General features: G+C 35.0%; 1 protein-coding gene across 10 annotated transcripts in view; it reads right to left on the reverse strand.

Moving 5' to 3' along the window:
• PUM2 (pumilio RNA binding family member 2) overlaps positions 1-19,939 on the reverse strand; it is a 95,576-nt gene that overhangs the window by 32,179 nt on the left and 43,458 nt on the right. For 8 of the 10 annotated variants that reach the window (XM_055327439.1, XM_055327441.1, XM_055327436.1 and 5 more), the window contains 6 exons: positions 17,673-17,798; positions 14,809-14,951; positions 13,404-13,533; positions 5,464-5,607; positions 5,055-5,345; positions 569-805 (listed from right to left, as the gene is read on the reverse strand). In XM_055327439.1, the coding sequence (XP_055183414.1) occupies positions 569-805; positions 5,055-5,345; positions 5,464-5,607; positions 13,404-13,533; positions 14,809-14,951; positions 17,673-17,798 (1,071 nt within the window). The remainder of the gene's footprint in view (positions 1-568; positions 806-5,054; positions 5,346-5,463; positions 5,608-13,403; positions 13,534-14,808; positions 14,952-17,672; positions 17,799-19,939) is intronic. The other 2 variants (XM_055327445.1, XM_055327443.1) reach the window with 1 other exon arrangement.

The raw sequence follows: 19,939 nt of genomic DNA on the forward strand, positions 1-19,939 counted from the left end.
AGCCTAAAACATTTTTTTCTTAAACTAATGACATATTCAAAAGTAAGAGTATATGGACCAAACCCCTAAGACTCTAACTCACAAACATACTAAATTCATATACCCTGATACAACCTTTAGTAAAATGGCCAGGATTCAAAGGCCGAAGCAAAAACCATTGTACTAAACTAAATTATTTGAAGTTCAGTAAATATGTGACTAATGTTTTCCTTTAGGTGTGCAAAATCTTTCGACAGTGAAATTTCTTTTACTATCATGTTTAAACAGTTGACTTTTCAGATGATCTAAAACACACACAAATCAAAAGCACAGACAAGAAAAAACACACCACTGTATTTCATAAAAGGAACATAAGATACAATAGGGGTCTTTACCTTACTGTACATTAGACCCTCACTTTGAATTTTCACGAAAGTAGAACTTTTTCGAAAGGCTAAATATCTAAAAGCAAAAGCAATTTGGCATGTTTTATCCAACATTAAATATTTTACATATATTATAAACACACACACAAACACACTTACATGTATACATACAAATAAAAAGGGTTTTGGTTTTTTTTTTTTACCTAAATGCAAACTGGATGAGGATCCATGTGATGAAAGTGATGGCGGTGGCGTAAGTGAATGTCCTGGAGTTTGGCTTGGCAGAGGCATGCCTATTGGACTTGGAGAGGAGGAAAATCCCAGACTATTGTAAAATGGTTGCCCTATGGGTGCTAGGCTGCTACTAGATCTTTTGTACAAGTCAGAGCTAGTAGATAGAGACTCTCTCCTTGTGGCACTACTACTTGCAGAACTGCCAACTGAAGAAGAAATAAAAAAAACCCTAATTACATACAGTATTAACTGAATAAAACCTATCCCCAACTCTTGCTGGGAAATAACAGAAGTGATCACAATAATTATTTTTAGAAACATTATGAAGAAGATAATTACTGTGATAACTATATAAACTAACTTATTAATCATAAAAGGGTATAAATGCACCCCAATAAAGTAACCAAATACTTAACAGAGCACTCATATGTTTATTATTTCACACATATTTACCATCGACACATATGATTACTGTGCTTTAATACCCTGGTATGATTTATAAACCCTGGAATTGTAAGGTGTCTGCTTTAGGAGACGCTAGAGATTAAATTCCATTAAGGTTAAATTTTTGTAGTGTCCTAATCTCTGGAATCAGGTTCTTTGACTTCAACTCAATGTCCAGAAAGGATTACACTAACAGATTATTAATACATTTCCCTCACCATTCATATTTAATTTAGTGTCTAGCTTATGTTCAAACCATGGTCTTTTAAGTCCATATTGGCCCGAATATGTCAGTTGTGAAATAACAAATAACAACTAACTTCTCTGTACTTTTCACATTACACATTCTCCCTATCCTTCAACAACTAAGTTACAAAACAGATATGAAAAACTAAACTCCTTTTAGAAAAGTAATAGCTCTCATTACTATTATCACATCAAAGACATACTTTCACTTACCCCTCGGGATATTCCATTCCTAAGATTCTACTACTGGTTTTATGAGGCCCTTATTCAAGTGAAGACTGGTAAGCCTTTTTTTTTCTTAGATAATATACGATTCTTTCATTTTACATTTCTAACTGAACTACATACTAAATTCTTTCTACTTAATCCCAAGTTCAACCTTCTAACCCTTTTTCCTTTTGTACTCTGCAAAATCATAAAACAATGGTAGAATCTCATTCCCTTGTAGTGGTGCACGCTCAAAAAAATAACCCAAGATCTGTTATTCAACACATCTGGATAATCCAATTCTTTACCAAGGGTTTAAAAGGGCTGTCCAAAACTCCCAATTCTTAAGTCTCACTTAGAGGCCACATTTTCAAGTGCTTCTTCCCAATTTCTCAACACAGACACCCACCCCTCACCTTAAACTGAATGCCTTTTATACCTAAGGTAATCTCATTATTATGTTTCTTAACCTGTCAAATTTTTAAACAAGCTCTATATTCGGACCAATATGGTAACCTTTTTTCAGGAGAATTTTAAAGTTTCTATTAGGTCTTGGTTTTCTAATCACAAGTCAATTATAAGTAGGTCATTAGGGTATAATGAAAAATTAAGAGAAAAATTAAGCAGAGCACATGGTAGACCAAGTTAAGCTTATAAGATAGAAAACAATTATTCTGGTTTTGCCAAATTCAAGATTCTCATAAAGGAAAAATACTAGGCTCACATCACTGTATGAGGCAAAATATTAAAACAAACAAGTCAACCTTTTAAACCAGCCAGTGTGGTTTCTGAAACTGATCGTATGTTTTATTGAAAATTGCACATTTTAAGGTATCATGGAATAGAGAAATACTACATAAGCATATGCACTTTAATAGCAAAACCAAATGTAAACACTAATGCAAAAATACCTCTTCTTAAAGTTGCTTTTGGCAAAATTGTCAACATATGCTACATTAACTATGCTAATTTAAAAGGACACTGTCAAAGTGATTGTTCTAGAATATGGCTATATTTAAAATTCCTATTTATTTCAGAAAACAATTTAACTGACAAGGAAAAAGACAACAGCTCAATAATGAGAGCAATAGCACTGTCATTCCCCTGGCAAATAACCAAAAAAACAAAAACAAAAACAAAAAACAAAACAAAACAAAAAACCCCACAGTTTTCACACATACAATTTTATTTTCCTCCAAAAAGGAAAAGCCAAGCCAAACATTTAAAAGTAATTCAGAAATAGTTTTATTTTAAACCTTAAAAATCTGGCTCTTTAACCTTTACTATATGCCTAAGTTATCTGCAACAGTGTGATTATAAATATGAAACAAAATATACCTAAAATACCTAAAAGGTTAGACCAACAGTGGAGTTGCTAATCATGTCACCTGTGTATAAAATGTTAAATTACAAACTTTCAATTGTTACAACACTTTCTAAATAGTGGGTCATAGAAAGGAAGATTTAATTACTATATTGATAGCTAAGCTTCCTAGCTGTTATGAGCTGGGGTATCTAACACTGATAAGTGTTAATAACTTTATTATATAGGTAAGAGAATGACTGTGTTGGTTCCATATATGTGCACATAACTAACTATACTATCATTTTAGACTTCATATAGGTATGGGATTGCCATCTTATGAAATGGTAACGGGTAGGCTTGTTTTAAGGGTAAACGTGTCACACTTGAATGAACTCTCACGAAATGTTCAAGAGGCTATGTCTTGGCATCCAGGAGTGGCAACTGCTAATGCCCTCTGAAGCAAAGTAAACAGAGCCACCTGGACTCGTAGTGAGAATTGCATAAGCATGATTATAAATAAGGGAGGCACGAAGAAGATCAGTTTTTAGGAAAGAGGCCTTTGCAGGAAACATCTGAAGGGAACAAAATGTTCACGCCAACCAGTTCCTGAATGCTGGGGGAATGATCTTAACTAAGAGACAAATGGGAATTTGAAAGAACTGGGTAAGGGGGCCTACAAATCTATTCCAGACCATCAGTGACATATTTTATTAGAAAAGGGAACAGGAGATTTATCAAAGCTCTTGTTTTTCCTGAATTATTGAGAGTCTAGAATCTCTAGTTTAGAAACTAGTTATTTCTACAAAGTTTATCTTTTAAATTATATGTTCTTTCAGTTTCCTTCAGCATGTTAGATTATTTGGGGAAAATGCTTGTCGACCGTATTAGAAACAAAAAACTGAGTCCTATGGGAGTGCTTGGGTAGAGATAAAAATACTGAACTCCAAAAGGAATGAAAAACTCAAATAGGAAAATTAAAGGACTGAAGAGTCTTCATGTTCATTAGATATTCCCTCAGAAGTTCTTGTGCCCATTCTTTAGGTAACTTTGTGTTCAGTAACAGTGATAATTTCCCTGTTGCACTTCACTATAACAAAAAAGCATTCTGTATCTGAAGGTTTATATATGTTTTAGCCCATTCCTCTTATAAATATGAATGTTCAAAATTCAAAAGATCTTTCCTTAGAAAACCAGCAAACACTTAATAATGACTGGCTCAAAAAAAAGAAAAAAAGAAAAAAAAAAAAAGGACTGGCTCATGTCAGTTTTGCCATTTTCCGCACCAGAAAAGCAGACAATTTAAGGTGGTGGGAAAACAGATGAGAAGCAGGTAGGTATTAAAGATTCTAAGACTTTACAGAAATAGAAAATCACCTGAAGTCTGAAAAACTTGCCCTGCCCCTCATGAAGAAAAGGGTGAGAATAAAATATATCAATAGAACTGGGTAAGTTGTTTTTCCCCTAATATTTCCTGAATACTCTGGAAACCTCAGAGAATAACAAAGTATGTCAATAGGGAGTTAATGTGGGCCTCTTCTGATTTCACCTACTGGTTCCTCAATTACAAAATCAGTTTGTGTGGGGAAATTATTTTGTAAAGCTATTTCAAATTTAAATATTTAAGTATTATATATGAAACTAAGATATGGGAAGAAAAACGCTTTTAGATTAATTTTGAGTGATAAAGGCCACAATGTTTAACCTAAAAGATAAGCATACTGGTAGTTTCTTAGGGGCTTCTGTTTAGAACATTTCATTATATTTTATTTTTATATATTATACAAACTAAAGAAAATCATAATGAGATACTAACATTTAATAAGAATAAACCATCTAATAAGCAAAGACAATTATTACTTTAAAACACCAGAAATTTAAGATGGCAAAATATTTACTTCCTCAACATTATGTAGAGAATAAAGAAGAGCTAGTAATTAACTTAAAATATACTGCTCTAAGCAAACCTCAATAAAACAAAAACTATAGGAAGGAACACTATTCTTAAAGCTAAGGGAAAATGTATTCTGAGTAAAAGATGGGCAGCTTGAAATGAGCAAAACATTCATAAAAACTTAAAAGATGTGCAGGAGGTAGACTTTTTCCTACAAAATTAAACAAACCAGTATTTTAGTCCTGTCCTTTCTACACTACAAGCTACTTATTAATGTTTACCTTATTATCAAAAACATATATATACACCATATATACCTCATATAAACTTAAGAGTACACTCATGATAAAAGGCAACTTACCTGATGAACCAAATCCACTGAGGGCTGAGCCTATAGCAGCACCCAAAGAGCTACTGCTTCCAAAGCCAAGAGATGTACTTCCAGGTTGGCCAGGTCCGTGAGAAAATAAAGAACTGCTCTGGGAGCTACTAGTCAAAGAAGTGCTCCCATAAAATGAATTAGACTGCAGATTCGTGCTTGGCGGCTGCTGCTGCTGCTGCTGCTGTGGTGGCTGAGTGCCAATTGGCCGAAAAAGACCATTTGTGCTGCCTGTAAGACTATTTGCAGTCCCTCCAGCTGCTGCTGCCGCTGCTGGAAAATAAATTTCAGATACTTCTTGAAACTATCCAAAAGACTATTCTCTATTTTTAAAATATATTAAAGAACACCAGAAAAAAATATTATCCCTGAAAACATCACTTAAACTTACCAGCTTGTGCTGCTGCTGAACTAATTAAAACAGGTGTTGGAGCCATTAAACGAACTGGAGCTCCAAGGCCAGTTCTTGCTCCAGGGCCAACCACTAAGGCACCAGTCTGATCATAATAGGCAGTTGGAGCTAGTACTTGATAGCCTAGACAATATTAAAACAAATGTTTACTAATGAAGACATTTATTATAGAACACATGCATGTTTATTTCCCCTTTATTTGTTTTTCATCAACCAGAAAATATAATTATATACTGTTAACATAAAACCCTTAGATAGTTATGAAAAGCAAACACATTTGAGAAAGTATTACTTACTAAATATATGGAAATGTAATATAGAGTGTAAGTAAAATTATTTTCTTTAAATTTTAAGAGATGCCTTCCACTCAAGGACCACAGAATGATGAGGTACTTTCTTTGATACACAAACTATAGACTATCAAGCACTGATACTTTATAAGATCTGAAGAGAAACCAGAGCATTCAAGCACTGATACTTGAAAAATACTACCTATTAGTTCTGAAAGAAAGATGGGAAGACTAGGGGATGTAAGGTAGAACACTGTAAGAAATATTTATTATTCAATTTTAATAAAGTTCTAAACCAACTGCTTCATTACTAGCATTCCCGTAGATTTTCATTTGTAAGCATTCATTTAAAAATGTAAATTATATAAACATACTTTAAAATCATAAGGTCACAACCTTTTTGTAAAGGTTCTTGAGCTAAAGTCTGGATAACGATCATGCACGCATTAGTTTTAGTATAGCTTTAAGTACAAGGCAGGTGACAATTTGCATGATTTAGGAAAGTTTACTCTTAGCAGCCTTTCTCAGTGGGGAGTCCTTAACTACAGAACAGAAAGTAACGATTTTGAACAGAAATATGACTATTTTTGCCAATTCTACCAAGGACGGTATATAACAAGTACCATTCTAGGTGCACAAAAGAGAAGTTAACTACACAGAAGAGATACTTTAAGGCAGGAAAGCTTTTCCCCTCCCAGAAGTCAGGTTGAGAAAGGCATGACAAGGAATAAGGTTCAACAGTCTGACATTCATTTACTAAAAGGCACTGGCAACCTCTGATAGCTTTAAGTTTGAAAACTACCTTCACCACTTGGGCCAACACTCTCACAAGCGAAGGATGTTTTTAATTACAGTATTCTGTTTTGCAATTACACTTTCATTATAAATGGATATAAATTGGGAGGACCAGCCAATTAGACACAGAGGGCAACACATATAGGGCAAAATCTAGGAGGGAATGCAGAGCTTCTAAACCCTCTACTCACGGAATGAATGTGATAAATCTGAGAAGAAATTATTAGATATCCAACTGGAAATGCCAAATAGGATATAGAAATCTCAATTTTAGAAGAGAGGTCCAGGCTAGAGCTATAAAGGATAAAATCACCAAGAAAATGAAAAAGGAATCTATGGACAGAGTACTTCACAGTAAGAGGTTGGAGAGAGAAGGAACCAGGGAAGAGACTACGAAGGAATAGCCAGTAAAGAAGGAAAGGAAATTAGAACGAAATTAGAAAAATGTGGTCTCTTGGCAGGCCAAAGAAAAAAGAATTTCACTGAAAGGCTAAGTGATCAACAATGTCAAATGCTGCTAAAACCTATTAAGAGTTGAGAACTGACCAATGGGTTTAGCAACATGGAAGTCATTATGGCGGGATGAAAGCCAAACTGTGAGGAATTGAGTCAAGAATGGGAGAACCACAAACAAGTACAGACAATGCTTCTGAGGAGTTCTGCTGCAAAAAGGGCCACAGGGAGAAAGGGAATGTTGACTAATTTTTTCTTTACAGTACAGAGAATGTACTTTATTAGCAAAGCACAATACTTTCTTTAAAAATTTACTGTTATTGTGAAATAAAACACAGAGTACAAAACTCAAAAGTACAGTATAAAGACTACCACAACAAAAAAACGGTAACCACCATCCAAGTTAAGAAACAGAAAAGTGCTCAGCACCCTACCTCTCATATGTCCGTCCCTGCTCTACCAAACCTCCTCTTTCTTTGTGTTACATATTACCCTACTACCCATATCTGCCTCCCTCCTTAACCATCATTTGGTTTGGATTTTAAAAAAAAATTTTTTTAAAGATATTATTTATCCATGAGAGACACAGAGAGATGCAGAGAGGGAGGCAGAGACACAGGCAGAGGGAGAAGCAGGCTCCATGCAGGGAGCCTGATGTGGGACTCAATCCCGGGTCTCCAGGATCAGGCCCTGGGCTGAAGGCGGGCTGCCCTGGATTCAAATTTTTCATGTATGATTCATTCACGTGGTTGTATACAGATACGCATTTCCATTATAGTGTAGCACCTCAATGGATGGATACCACAATGCATTTATCTGTTCTACATTTATATGGTCCCTGTTGGGGGACACTGCCAATAGTACTGCCATAAACATTTTGGTATGTGTTTCCTTGTCTGTTAAGTGCGCATATTTCTCTATATCTATTAAAGGAGTGGACACTCTGTGCAATTTACACTTTTACTAATTTGGTATTAGTTTCCACTGCTCTGTGGCTTTATTATTTTTTAAAAAGATTTTATTTATTTATTCATGAGAGACAGACATAGGCAGAGGGAAAAGCAGGCTCCCTGCAGGGAGCTTGATGAGGAACTCAATTCCAGGACCCCAGGAACATGACCTGAACTAAAGGCAGATGCTCAACCACCCTGCTCTGTGACTTTAACAACACTTTATATTCTCAGACTTTTACATCTGGCTAATCCAGAAAATATGCAGAAGTAATGTTGTGCTTTTGATTTTCTTTACCCATACTAAGGAGGATGAGCATCTTTCCATATAACTGGGCATCTGGATTTTCTTTTGCAAGAGGTTTGTTCCAGTCTTTTGACCATTTTCCTATTGGGATGACTTATCTCACCTGTTTAGAATTCTATATGTTGTATCTAACTCTTTCACTATTTTAACATATGGCAAGTATCTTCTTCCACTGCTACCTGACCTTCAGGGCTGGCACAGAGGAGAGCAGAGGGAGAGGAAGAAGTAGGACTCCCCTCCCCTCCCAGGCCAGCAGGGAGCCGAACCCTGGCTGAATCCCAGGACTACAGGATCATGACCGAGTCAAAGGCAGTCGTTTAACCACTTGAGCCACTGGGGCACCTATATCATTTTTTAAATGTAGCATATTATCTTTATGAGTCTTTGTTTTAAAAGTGTTTGGATATTTGTAAGGATTTGTAATTTTAAAGTGGATTTTATAAAGAGATGAAGACTAAGAAACATTACAATAGAATGATTTTGACTTTCTAATCAATCTAAATTTAGTTATCTTTTTATTTCTATTTTTAATATTTAAGTTCCTGGCTTTTATTAATGTTTCAATTTTTTAATTTAAATTCCAGTTAGTTAACATATAGTATAATACTGGTTTCAGGAGAAGAATTTAAGTGCTTCATCACTTACAGGTAATACCCAGAAGTTCATCAACAAACACCCACCTCCTCAAAAAAAAAAAAAAAAAAACAAACAAACCCACACCTTCCTCAGTACCCATCCCTCTACCCATCCTCAGTTTGTTCTCTATAATTAAGAGTCTCTCTTATGGTTTGCCTCCCTCTCCTCTTTTTTCCTTTCCTCTAGGTTCATCTGTTTTGTTTCTTAAATTCCACACAAGTGAAATCATGTTACGTCTTTCTCTGACTTATTTCCCTTAGCATAATAACTCTAGCTCCATCCACATGGTTGCAAATGGCAAGATTTCATTCTTTCTGATGGCTGAGTAATATTCCATCATGTATGTATACATCACATCTTCTTTATCCATTCATCAGTCAATGGACATTTGGTCTTGTCATTTAGTTTAAAAGTTTCTAATTTCTACTCAATCTTTTTATTACTGAGAGACTCTAATAAGATACAGGGCTTTAAAAAAGAAATGGTCCCCACACTCAAGAACTGTACAACATAGTAGAGGAGGTAATGTACTATTTCCTTAATTCTAAGATGCCACTTTAAGACACGACACCAATCTACTAACTGACCTTCAAGGAGAAATAGAAAAAAAGCTGTTCCACTTAAATTCTAAGACATTTTCTACCTTTAAACATGGCAAAGTAAGTGCAGAACTGAGAAAATAAACCACAAAAAACTAAATGAAATGCAAGGCAGACGGAAGTACTAAAGAAAGGTACAAGTTATGTGCTACAGGAAGGGAAAAGAGTAATTACTGATGAAAAAGCACTAAGAAAGAATACCAGGGAAGGCTTCGTGGAAAGGATATTAAAGGATGTGAAGCAAAGCTAATTACAAAATGTTTATAAAGCTATGTTAAAGAAAGGAAAATGTTAAATCTATATATCCCAATTTTGTTTAAAATGTATACCTAGGAAAAGTCAAGTGAAAAGTCATTAACTAGGGCTACAGGCATTTTGTGTGTGTGGGCGGCAGTATATGATCTAGTGTATTAAAGTGTAGGACTATAGAAGGATACTATCAACTAGGTAGTTTGGGACTAGATCACTAAAAATCTTAAGAACCAGAATGGTATAAACTAACTTGTATTTTTGAAAGGTAACTAAAAGGAGAATAAAACGACGTAAAGATTAGAGGCCGAATTAGTGGGAGGATAAGGAAGAGGCTAAACCAGAATAGCAGAGATGAAAACAAATGAATGTGGGACAGAATGATTAAGAACTGACGAGTTACTAAACATGGAACATAGAAGAAAATCAAGAGTTAAACATGATTTTGAGGCTAAAACCAAAAGTTTCTAGTTCAAGAGACAGTGGACAGCCTTGAGGGCATGGGACCAAGTGCACTTGCCTTGCTGAGGCACTTGAATGGGGGTGTCTCTGGCCCATTGGTCCAGGGCAAGGGTGCAACACAGAAACTGTTTGCTGGCTCCTCTCTTCCTCTCAACCCCTCTGCAATACTCCTAGGTAAAAGTGGCCAAAGCAAGGCTCCGAGAGCAATGTTTGAGTTCCTGCTCCTAGTAATGAATTCATCTTAATAGTTTTGGAATAGGTTTTCCTTATAGTTTGTACTTCAAAACTAAGAACATTTAAAAGAGGAAAACTGCATAGCTCACCTATAGCCAGCTTGACAGCATAATTTTTAGGGGTCAAGAAATCAACACTGGGTTATTTTAAGATTAAGCCTTGAAAGTCCACTTGCATGTCACAGAGGCATGTGCACACGTGAACATGAAAATGATCTTCCATCAAGGAGACTTCTCTCTTCACCTATGGAGACTTCTCTCTTCAGCTAAATCTACATAAGTGGTTCAAAGAGACCCCTTCCTATCTGACCAAACTCAGCCATGCAAATATTAACACCATCTTTCTGAGCAAGGAGTAAAGCTGAACAAAGGTGGTCTGATCATCCCTTTCTGCTTGCACCACTGAGTAGTCCCCTCTAGGATGGCCACCAACATGCAGGTCATGCCCCGTAGAAGGGTACCTGGCTGAGATACCCAATGACAGCTGAAGTCCTACCAGGCTCCACTCATCAAGCTGAGTTTCTGGAACTATGGTTGTGTCTACTCAGATGATGTGGCTCCTTTTCTATGTTGTACAAGGTATCCTGCCTGTATGGGCTAGGGGCAGTTCTGACCATCCCAGTACCATATCCCAGCTGTACCCAGGATTAGATGCCTTACCTCAGATGGAATGAAGACTCTCATCAACAGATTAGGGTTATTGTAAAAAATTAATTGTTTGACTCAAATTGAAATTAGTTTCAAAGATAAAACTCAAAATATTACTATGGATATGAATTATGTGTATATATAGTTAAGTGGATACATTTTTATGTATCAAATATTAGCACAACTTAAACTTAGTAAATGTTGAAAATAAAACTTGTGGGTGTTGGGTAAAAAATAATAGTGTAATAAAGTAAACAATAATAAGATAAATCTAGGACAGAGTTCATTTTTTTGACATTGTCGGTTTGAGGAGTGCTTGGAACACACACATGGTAATGTCTGATACAAAGGCCAAAATGTGTTAGGTGTTCAGAAAAGAATCCAAGATATAGATGGATTTATAGTTTACTGGTCTAGAGATGATAGCTGAAAAGGTGAAAGTAGATACTCCCGCCCCACAAACATACACACAAAAAAAGTAAAGTATCTATTGTTCCAATATTGAAAGTTAAGTTCAAAGAGAAAAGTGAACTTGGTCAAGGTCATATGACTAAGTGATACAGCAATTTGGCAGACTTGACTCCAAAGCATCTAGTCACTAAGCCAGACTATCTTCCATGTTTAAGGATCTACACAGAGGAAAGGGAGACTGATTAAAAGAAACAATGAGAAAGGTAGGAAAGCCAGGAGAATAAAATATCAGAGAACGTAGTGAAATGGTAGAGAGGAGTGTAGAGAGTTGAACATAGTCAATATGATGAAATACAACAAAGAACTGATAAAAGTAAGAATGGAGGAGAGGTCATATTTTGCAATTGTTATTGAGTTAATATTGGGGTTACTGTAAAGAAATCATGAAGGCAAGCCTTAAAAGAAGGGAGGGATAGAAAGAGGAGCCCAGAGTAATCTCAGCAGTGTCATCCATAAACTCTCAGCTCAGTTCCCTTTAGGCCTGTCTTCATGTCCCTCTATGTGTCTACAACTTCAGCTTCACAGTACATTTTCAAAGATCTCTAATCCACAATGGCTCCAGGAAAGCAGCTTCCCTGAAGCAAGTACATAGCTGTGGTAAATGAAAAAAAAGAAAGAAAGAAAGAAAAAGAAAAAAAAGAAAATTAGAAGAACACTCTCACTCTATTATTTGTACTTCAGGGACTGCAGTATTAACATCTTCTCTTTATTTAGAGGGCTAGACAAGATGATAAAATCAGACCTTAGAATCTCAGAAAAATAGAATAAATGAGGAAAAAAATAGAATAAACACAATCAATTAAGAAATCCTTAAAAAAAAAAACACACAGAAGTATTCAGCAGCATGTAATACATAAAAGAAACCCTCACATTTTTTCCAATACATTAAACACATTTCGTAAATGATTTGAATAGAAATTTTAACTATATTACAATTAAATGGAAACCAGAAAACACATTTCACTAATAAATAATCTATACAGTTACAGAAGTAACTACTCATAGACTAAAAGTAAAAGAACAGCATACTTAAAAAACAAAGTGAGTCTAGGAGTATGAAGAAATAGGAAGTGACTCATTACCTACTGATAGTCAAGTGTAGTTTTAAATTTCACTTTAAAAATATAACAAGTGCTGCTTTTATTGAATTAAGAAAAATAATTTCCTTCCATTATTATTAATTTTGCAGTATAAGTAATTTTGCAGTAATTTTTGTATCTGGTTTCATAAAAACCTACTTCACCAAAAAAATGTGTTTTTGGCCCTTTCTAAAAGTTGTGCTGTGGTAATGGGAAAGAACTTTTATAATTTTCTTTCCATTAGGCTTTCATAGGCATATTTTAGTAGATACTAACAGGTTATAAATAACAATAGTTTAAAATACTACAAATGAGCTGAACACAATGGAACAAATGTTCAAAGTGGAAAAATTAAGCTGCAAGTTTTTCAATATTAACTAAATGACTTTCTTATTCTGCAGCAATGACAAACTGAGGTTTTATTTTACATGCCAACTCTAATTAATTGATTTTATTTCTTGAAGCAGTAATTCTGGGCTATGTTAAGTTGGGAAAATGCTATGGCTTTATCCCATACACCAATGAAGGAAAAATGGATGTATAGAGAATCCTAGTACATGTATGCCATCCCTGTTATTAATTCTCACAAATAGTACCGATTTCAACTATTGGCATCTGAGTTCTAAATAACTTATTGAAAGGCAGGCAAGACTTTTAAGACATTTCTTGATTTTTTTCACTCTTCAATGTGTCTACATTTAACATTTTTAAACCTATGCAAGTTTCTACAATTAACTAACTATATACCTGGCATGCCGGTAGCAAGACCCTGACCAAAAGCCAAAGTTGGATTTGCTGCTGCAAGCGATTCTGCCTGCTGCCCTTGTTGGCCCTGATTGGGAGTAAGAGGGCGCTGACCTGCTCCAGCACGGAGAACCTACAAAGGACAAATGATTTCCTTAAAAATGGAATTATAAAATAACAGATAAATAATAAATAATAACAGATAAATAAATTTATCCCAGACAACTCTTTACATATGACAGTCTCTGGATATTCTTTGAACATATTTATACGCAATGAAATGTTGATTTAACATGAAAAAAAACCAAAATATTTCAAATAAAAAACAATCACTGGCTCTTGACAACTAGAACAACCTGCTAAGTTACATGGAGATACTAGAAGGCCTTTGGGAAAAATTATTTCTAGTATTTGTGCTCTTTAACTTACCAGTGCAGTATTAAATTTATTTAAAGAGGGGAATGGCAAAATCTTAGATCATATTAATTTCACAAAAATAGATAAACAATTCAGTACAAGGGGGATTCATTGTTAACATCACTCGTGTAAGTAGGCCTGACACATAGGTGTATTGTTCAGGTAGTATCATATTTTCATGTTTCCCCAAAGAAGATATAGGTTAAAAAATAATTAAATTATGCTGTGGTATAATCTAAAAGGACTAGGCCAAAGGACAACTTCAACAAAACATCAATATAGTATTAAAGTATATAAAGGAAATTTAGAATAAAAATTAACTGCCAAATAACACTATACTTGTCATTAAGTTGCTTCTTTGGTATAAATATTAAGCATTTGTCAGAATTCTGAAATCATCCATAGTGTTTCTATATATATATTTTTTTGTTCTACATTTATTAAAATAGTTCCAGGAAAGCGGCCCCGGTGGGAGGGTGGGGGGGGTGGAGAATGACCTTTGTAATAAACATTTTCTATTTTAAGATTTTAAATCTAACCCTTAGTGAAAATATTTCATCTTTCAACTTTTTCAACTTTTTCATCTTCCTTAAAAATATAAAGTACCCAAAATAGAAAGTACTCTTTCTGGTTATATATATATATAATATAATATTTAAAATAGTAAGTTAAATGCCCAGAAGGAAATAAAGTGGTAACTATTTTGATAGGAAAATAAATTAGCATACTTGAAGAGGTGATGAAAAGAAAATTAAAAATCGCTACAGATTTCAAGATGGTTTCAATAACAGAAACGTAGAAATGGAATACATCCAAATCTTTAAATTCATATAATACCAATTAGGGAAAAAAAACCATGAAATCAATACCTTATACGAATTATATACTAGGTACTGCACTACATATTGAAGATGAAAAGACACAGATCTTGACAACAAGGCACTCATGGAATTTCAAAGACTCCATTAACTTAATGAAGGCAGGCCTATACCTGTTGCTGTCCAGGCTGAGCTTGTGATGCTGCTTGCTGATTTGCTGTGTTGTTTGCCGCAGCTGCAGCTTGTTGCTGAAATAAATTGGCTGGATACACCCCCCACGGAACACCATAATACTGAGGTGGAACCACCGCTGGACCTAAACCCCACACCCCACCCCACCCCCCAAAGAAAAAGTTACTTACATTTTATAAATGAGGTCAGTTACCATTAGATCATAAAAGGGAACAGTGTATAAGACTTAGAGCAAGTGTCCTTATAATCCTCTACCCACTTACACCTGCTACATACCATTTGTTTCTGGTTCTATTAGGGGGACAGTCTCATTCAGTATGATTATTAAATATTCAGGAGTGACAGCAGTGGCCTTCATGGATATAGTAAAGCTAAAGTTAAGAGGACCAATGAACTGACAGGACACAGCCATCTATGCAACATTTACTGAATGTCAGTTTATAGATTTAATGCTGACCAACACATAATACATTTAGGGAACACTAAATTTCATAAAACTCTATGATATACTAGGTTCAATTCAAATTCTCTTAAGAAAGGTTATTTTCTGACTACTGAATAGAATTACAAAAATAAAAACACTTTTATCTTTTTATTTGCAATTTATAATGTAAAACTAGGGAATATTCTGATACCAAGCTTACTGCAAGCGTTATTTGAATTGTAAATCTTGAATTTAAAAATATTTTTAATTAAGTTTCTACTAAAACTATTCTTCACATTTGAAACAGAATTAGCCACAATTCTCACAAAACCACCAAAAATCACATGAAAACAAATGAAACATCAGTGTTTATGTAGTTAGGAAAATGGAACTAGTGAGTCAAGACAAGAAAGAACTAAGTAATAGAATCACAGAGGGAAACAGACATGGGAAAGCAAACTAGGAAAAATAGAATGAATTGTTCTTGCTCTATTCTACTTTATTCAAGATAACATTTACTTCCAGGAGAGAAATAGCATTATGCACAATAAGCCCCATCATTAAGCTGATGAATAAGATGTCATGATTACTGACTGATAAAACAAAGATGCCCTAAAATTCCACTGACATGACTTTAGTATAGCTATTTAATATTCTAAAAAGTTAAACTCGGTTTCACTTTGTTTTGGAGGCTCAAATAAAGCCCAGTACAATTGACTGAATCACTAAAGTGAAAAGCATTAAAAAATTTAAAGGTAAAATAGATTTCTGAAGATAGTTTAAGCACAATCTAAAATGACAACTATTAACAGGATTTATGAAGGAAGAATACGTTACTAAAACAAGAGTCAGATGTCCACCCAGAATCTCTCTGTCCAAAACAGTAGACAGAAGCCACTTGTGGCTACTGAAGACTTAAAACTGTAGCCCGAACTGAGATGTGCTATATCACATCTCAGAGGTACCATATCAATATACAGGATTTTGAAGACTTTGCATGAGGGGAACAAGTGGATGTAAAAGAGCTATAAGTAATTTAAAATTATATTAAAATGATAGTATTTTAGATATGCCGGCTAAATCAAATATTGAAATTATTTTCATCAGTTTTTTACTTTTATAATGTAGCTATGAAAAATTTAAATTGCATTATCTGGCTCACATTATATTTCTATTGGGTAGCACTGGTCTTAGAAAGCCTAAGTCCAGAATGCCTAGAGTGTGTACTCTCAAAACTAACATTTCTTAAAGGGGCTTCTTCTGATTCTATAGGTTTGTCTATATGATACACCAGAACTTTACATACTAACATCCAGTTAAATGCCAACATAACAGTTCATCCTTTCTTTAAGGAATAACACACAGATCTAGAGCAAAAACTATTAAATGTGACAGTTTAGTTTCAGTCTGCTAACTAAGCTATCAAGTAAGAATTGGAAATTAACACTTTTTTACTTCTTAAAGTCTTAAGTATTAAAAAAAGTCCCAAACTCTCAGGAAAAGACTAACTGTTCTGTGGTCATCATGATAACTATCAGAAGTAGAGTTTTAAAAACTGCCTTATTCATCAGTGACAATTCGTATCAGTGAACAAAGTAAAAAAAATTGTGATAGTCTTGAGTTATGAAAGTCAATGGACAGGTTCACTCCCGTGAATCTGTGGCTGACATTACCCTGTTTTCTGCCTCTGTAACCAACATAACAACCAACTCAACCTAAGAAAAAAATCTCAAAACTCTACAGAAGATCTACAAATTGCTTTGCTCAAAAGAATGGTGCCTGATCTCCTTACTTACACAATAAATACAGCTTTGGGTTTAAAACATTTTTTCCCCAGCTTTACTGCAATACCACTAACATGTACACAATGTTACACGTTGTTCAGATTGAGTGGTAGTTTCAGGTTTTAACAGCAAGTTCTTTCAACTCCATCCCATCTTTTTGGCCCTCAGTTAGCCTGTACATTTTAATACTGCTAAATAAAATACTTTTTAGATATGCATTCTCTCAAGATTGCTGAAGTTCCTTACCTCATACTCTCCCTGATGTGGGTATTTATAGCACCTATCCCCAGTTTATTTTATGAGAAGTAACTTTACTTTGCATTTATTCATGGTCTCTATGGGTTATAGAATTGGTCACAAAAAGGAAGATTTGTGGTTGACACTAACATTTCTGAAACTACAGAACTGAAATGTATATCAGCTATGTATATGAGGAAAGAGTTACCAGGCTTAGGCTTTTTCCTAGCATTACAATTGGAAAAAATAGTAAACTACCTCTGTGGTAACTTCAGTTCACTTTAGATAAATGTTTCAGATTTTCTTAAGAACTCCAAATTGCCTAAGTAGACAAAAATAAGGCTTATACCAAAATTTAAACTAAATCCTTAATAAGCAACAAGGATGAACAGTAAGTTACCTGCTAATGTTGCTGCTGCAGCCAATCCTGCTGCAGTATATGGATCAGTCCCTGGAGGAGCAGCACTAATAATATATGGATTTGGCACAAATGCAGCTGGAGCAAGGCCTGCTGAGAATACACCAGCTGTATTTAAAAAGGGAGAAATAATGAATGAAAATGTAAAGTATGATTTTCTTCATTAGGTAAAATAATTTCTACATTAAATTTGGAGTGGGGGAGGAGAGTGTGTATAATGGTTGAAATTCTGATTAACCTAGTGACCTTGGCCATGTAACACAACCTGACTCTAAGATTCTTAATTTATGAAATAGGTGTATTGCCACTTGTCTTAAGGGATTTTTGTGAAAATTAAATGATACTGAATATGAAATTACTACATACAACTAGCACAACAGGAATACAGTAAATGTTGAGAGCTAGAGCTACTATCGTTCAACAGTTTTTCATTCTATCTTTCTCAAGCTGTACTATGAGCTAGGGATTCAACAGTGAGGAAGACAGATGTGATCTGCCCTCACAATCCATCTAATGAGAGAAACAAACAAGAAATTGGCAATTAGATATAACACAAAGTAAGTGCTATGGGCATAGAGGGAAGGGGCACTTATTAACAAGCTTCAGAAGGGGTGGGGATTATGAAGTGGGGCTGTAGGGCAAGACCAGGCAAAATGAGTTATAACCAGAAGGAAGACCCATGAAGATCTTCCTGGGTCATGTTAAGTAGTTTGGACTTTACCTCGAAAGCAACAGAAAAAACATGAAGGGCTTTAAGCAGTATAGTGACTCTCAGATCACTTCTGTATCTAATGTATTATCAATATGGATTTAGTAAAGACTAGGAAAGATTTTTAAAAATTCGTTTGCAGTACTTATTAAAGAGACAAAACCTATTAAAGAGACAAGAATGGATCCCTGGGTGGCTCAGCAGTTTAGTGCCTGCCTTCAGCCCAGGGCGTGGTCCTGAGGTCTAGGGATCGAGTCCCACATTGGGCTCCCTGCGTGGAGCCTGCTTCTCCCGCTGCCTGTGTCTCTGCCTCTGTGTGTCTCTCATGACTAAATAAAAGGAAGGAAGGAAGGAAGGAGGAAGGAAGGAAGGAAGGAAGGAAGGAAGGAAGGAAGGAAGGAAGGAAGGGAGGGAGGGAGGGAGGGAGGGAGGGAGGGAGAAGACTGCTGGTATCAAGGAATCCCTGTGTACATCATATATCATAAAGTATTAACTGCCAGAGTTGTTTCTTCTAGAAAATAAGGGAGACAAGTTGAAGGTGAGAAGAACTAATAAAGAGCTCATAAAGGTTCAATTTAAAAGACGATTAATTCAGTGCCTGGCTAGTTCAGTGCATAGAGCATATGACCCTTGATCTTGGGGTTGAGAGTTCAAAGCCCCATGTTGGGTGTAGAGATTACTTAAAAACAAAAAAACAAAATCTTTAAAAGTAAATAAATAAATCTTTAAAAATAAATAAATAAAAGATAATTTAAGAAGGGGGAATAGGAGTATAAAAGCAAGTGGACATAAATAACTTTTTAAAAAGTATTCAAAAGTAGCACTTATTGTAAAATCTAGACCTTAAAATTAAGATTCCAAAACTTCATTCTAACTATATTACAGCCGTTTTTAAATGTTTTGACTGTGACTCACAATATAAAATATATTTCATAACTTAGTGTCCATAGATATATATGGATACATATAATTGCCACGAAAATCTAAAAAAAAACTGATCCTTATAAAGTTCCAACATAACCTATTTTCAACCTAATTTTTCTTTTTATTAATTTCTATAAATCTATTTAATCTCTAAGAATAGTGGCCATAACCCATTAACATTGATTTTATGCACAGACACAAAAGTCATTTAAAAAAATTTTTTTAAGATTTTATTTATTCATGAGAGATAGAGAGAGAGAGAGAGAACGAGAGAGAGAGGCAGAGGGAGAAGCAGGCTTCACATAGGGAGCCCAACACAGGACTCGACCCCGGGTCTCCAAGATCAGGCCCCAGGCTGAAGGCGGCACTAAACCGCTGAGTCACCAGGGCTGCCCTAAAAATTTGCTTTTAATTAAGAATTAAAGAGGACTCAATAAAATCCTTGCACTATTTAAAAAATCGTTTGCTCAGAGCTGCATCCTTAGCCCTAGGGTAAAGGTTTCAAGATTTCCCACTGATTCCTCTATCATATATTATCTTTATTACAGTAGAAAACCATGGATATAGTGGTATTCATGTCTATTCATAACACTACAAAATCTCAAAGCCAAGATGT

Source organism: Nyctereutes procyonoides, unplaced genomic scaffold, assembly GCF_905146905.1.
Source record: "Nyctereutes procyonoides isolate TBG_1078 unplaced genomic scaffold, NYPRO_anot_genome, whole genome shotgun sequence".
Lineage (NCBI taxonomy): Eukaryota > Metazoa > Chordata > Mammalia > Carnivora > Canidae > Nyctereutes > Nyctereutes procyonoides.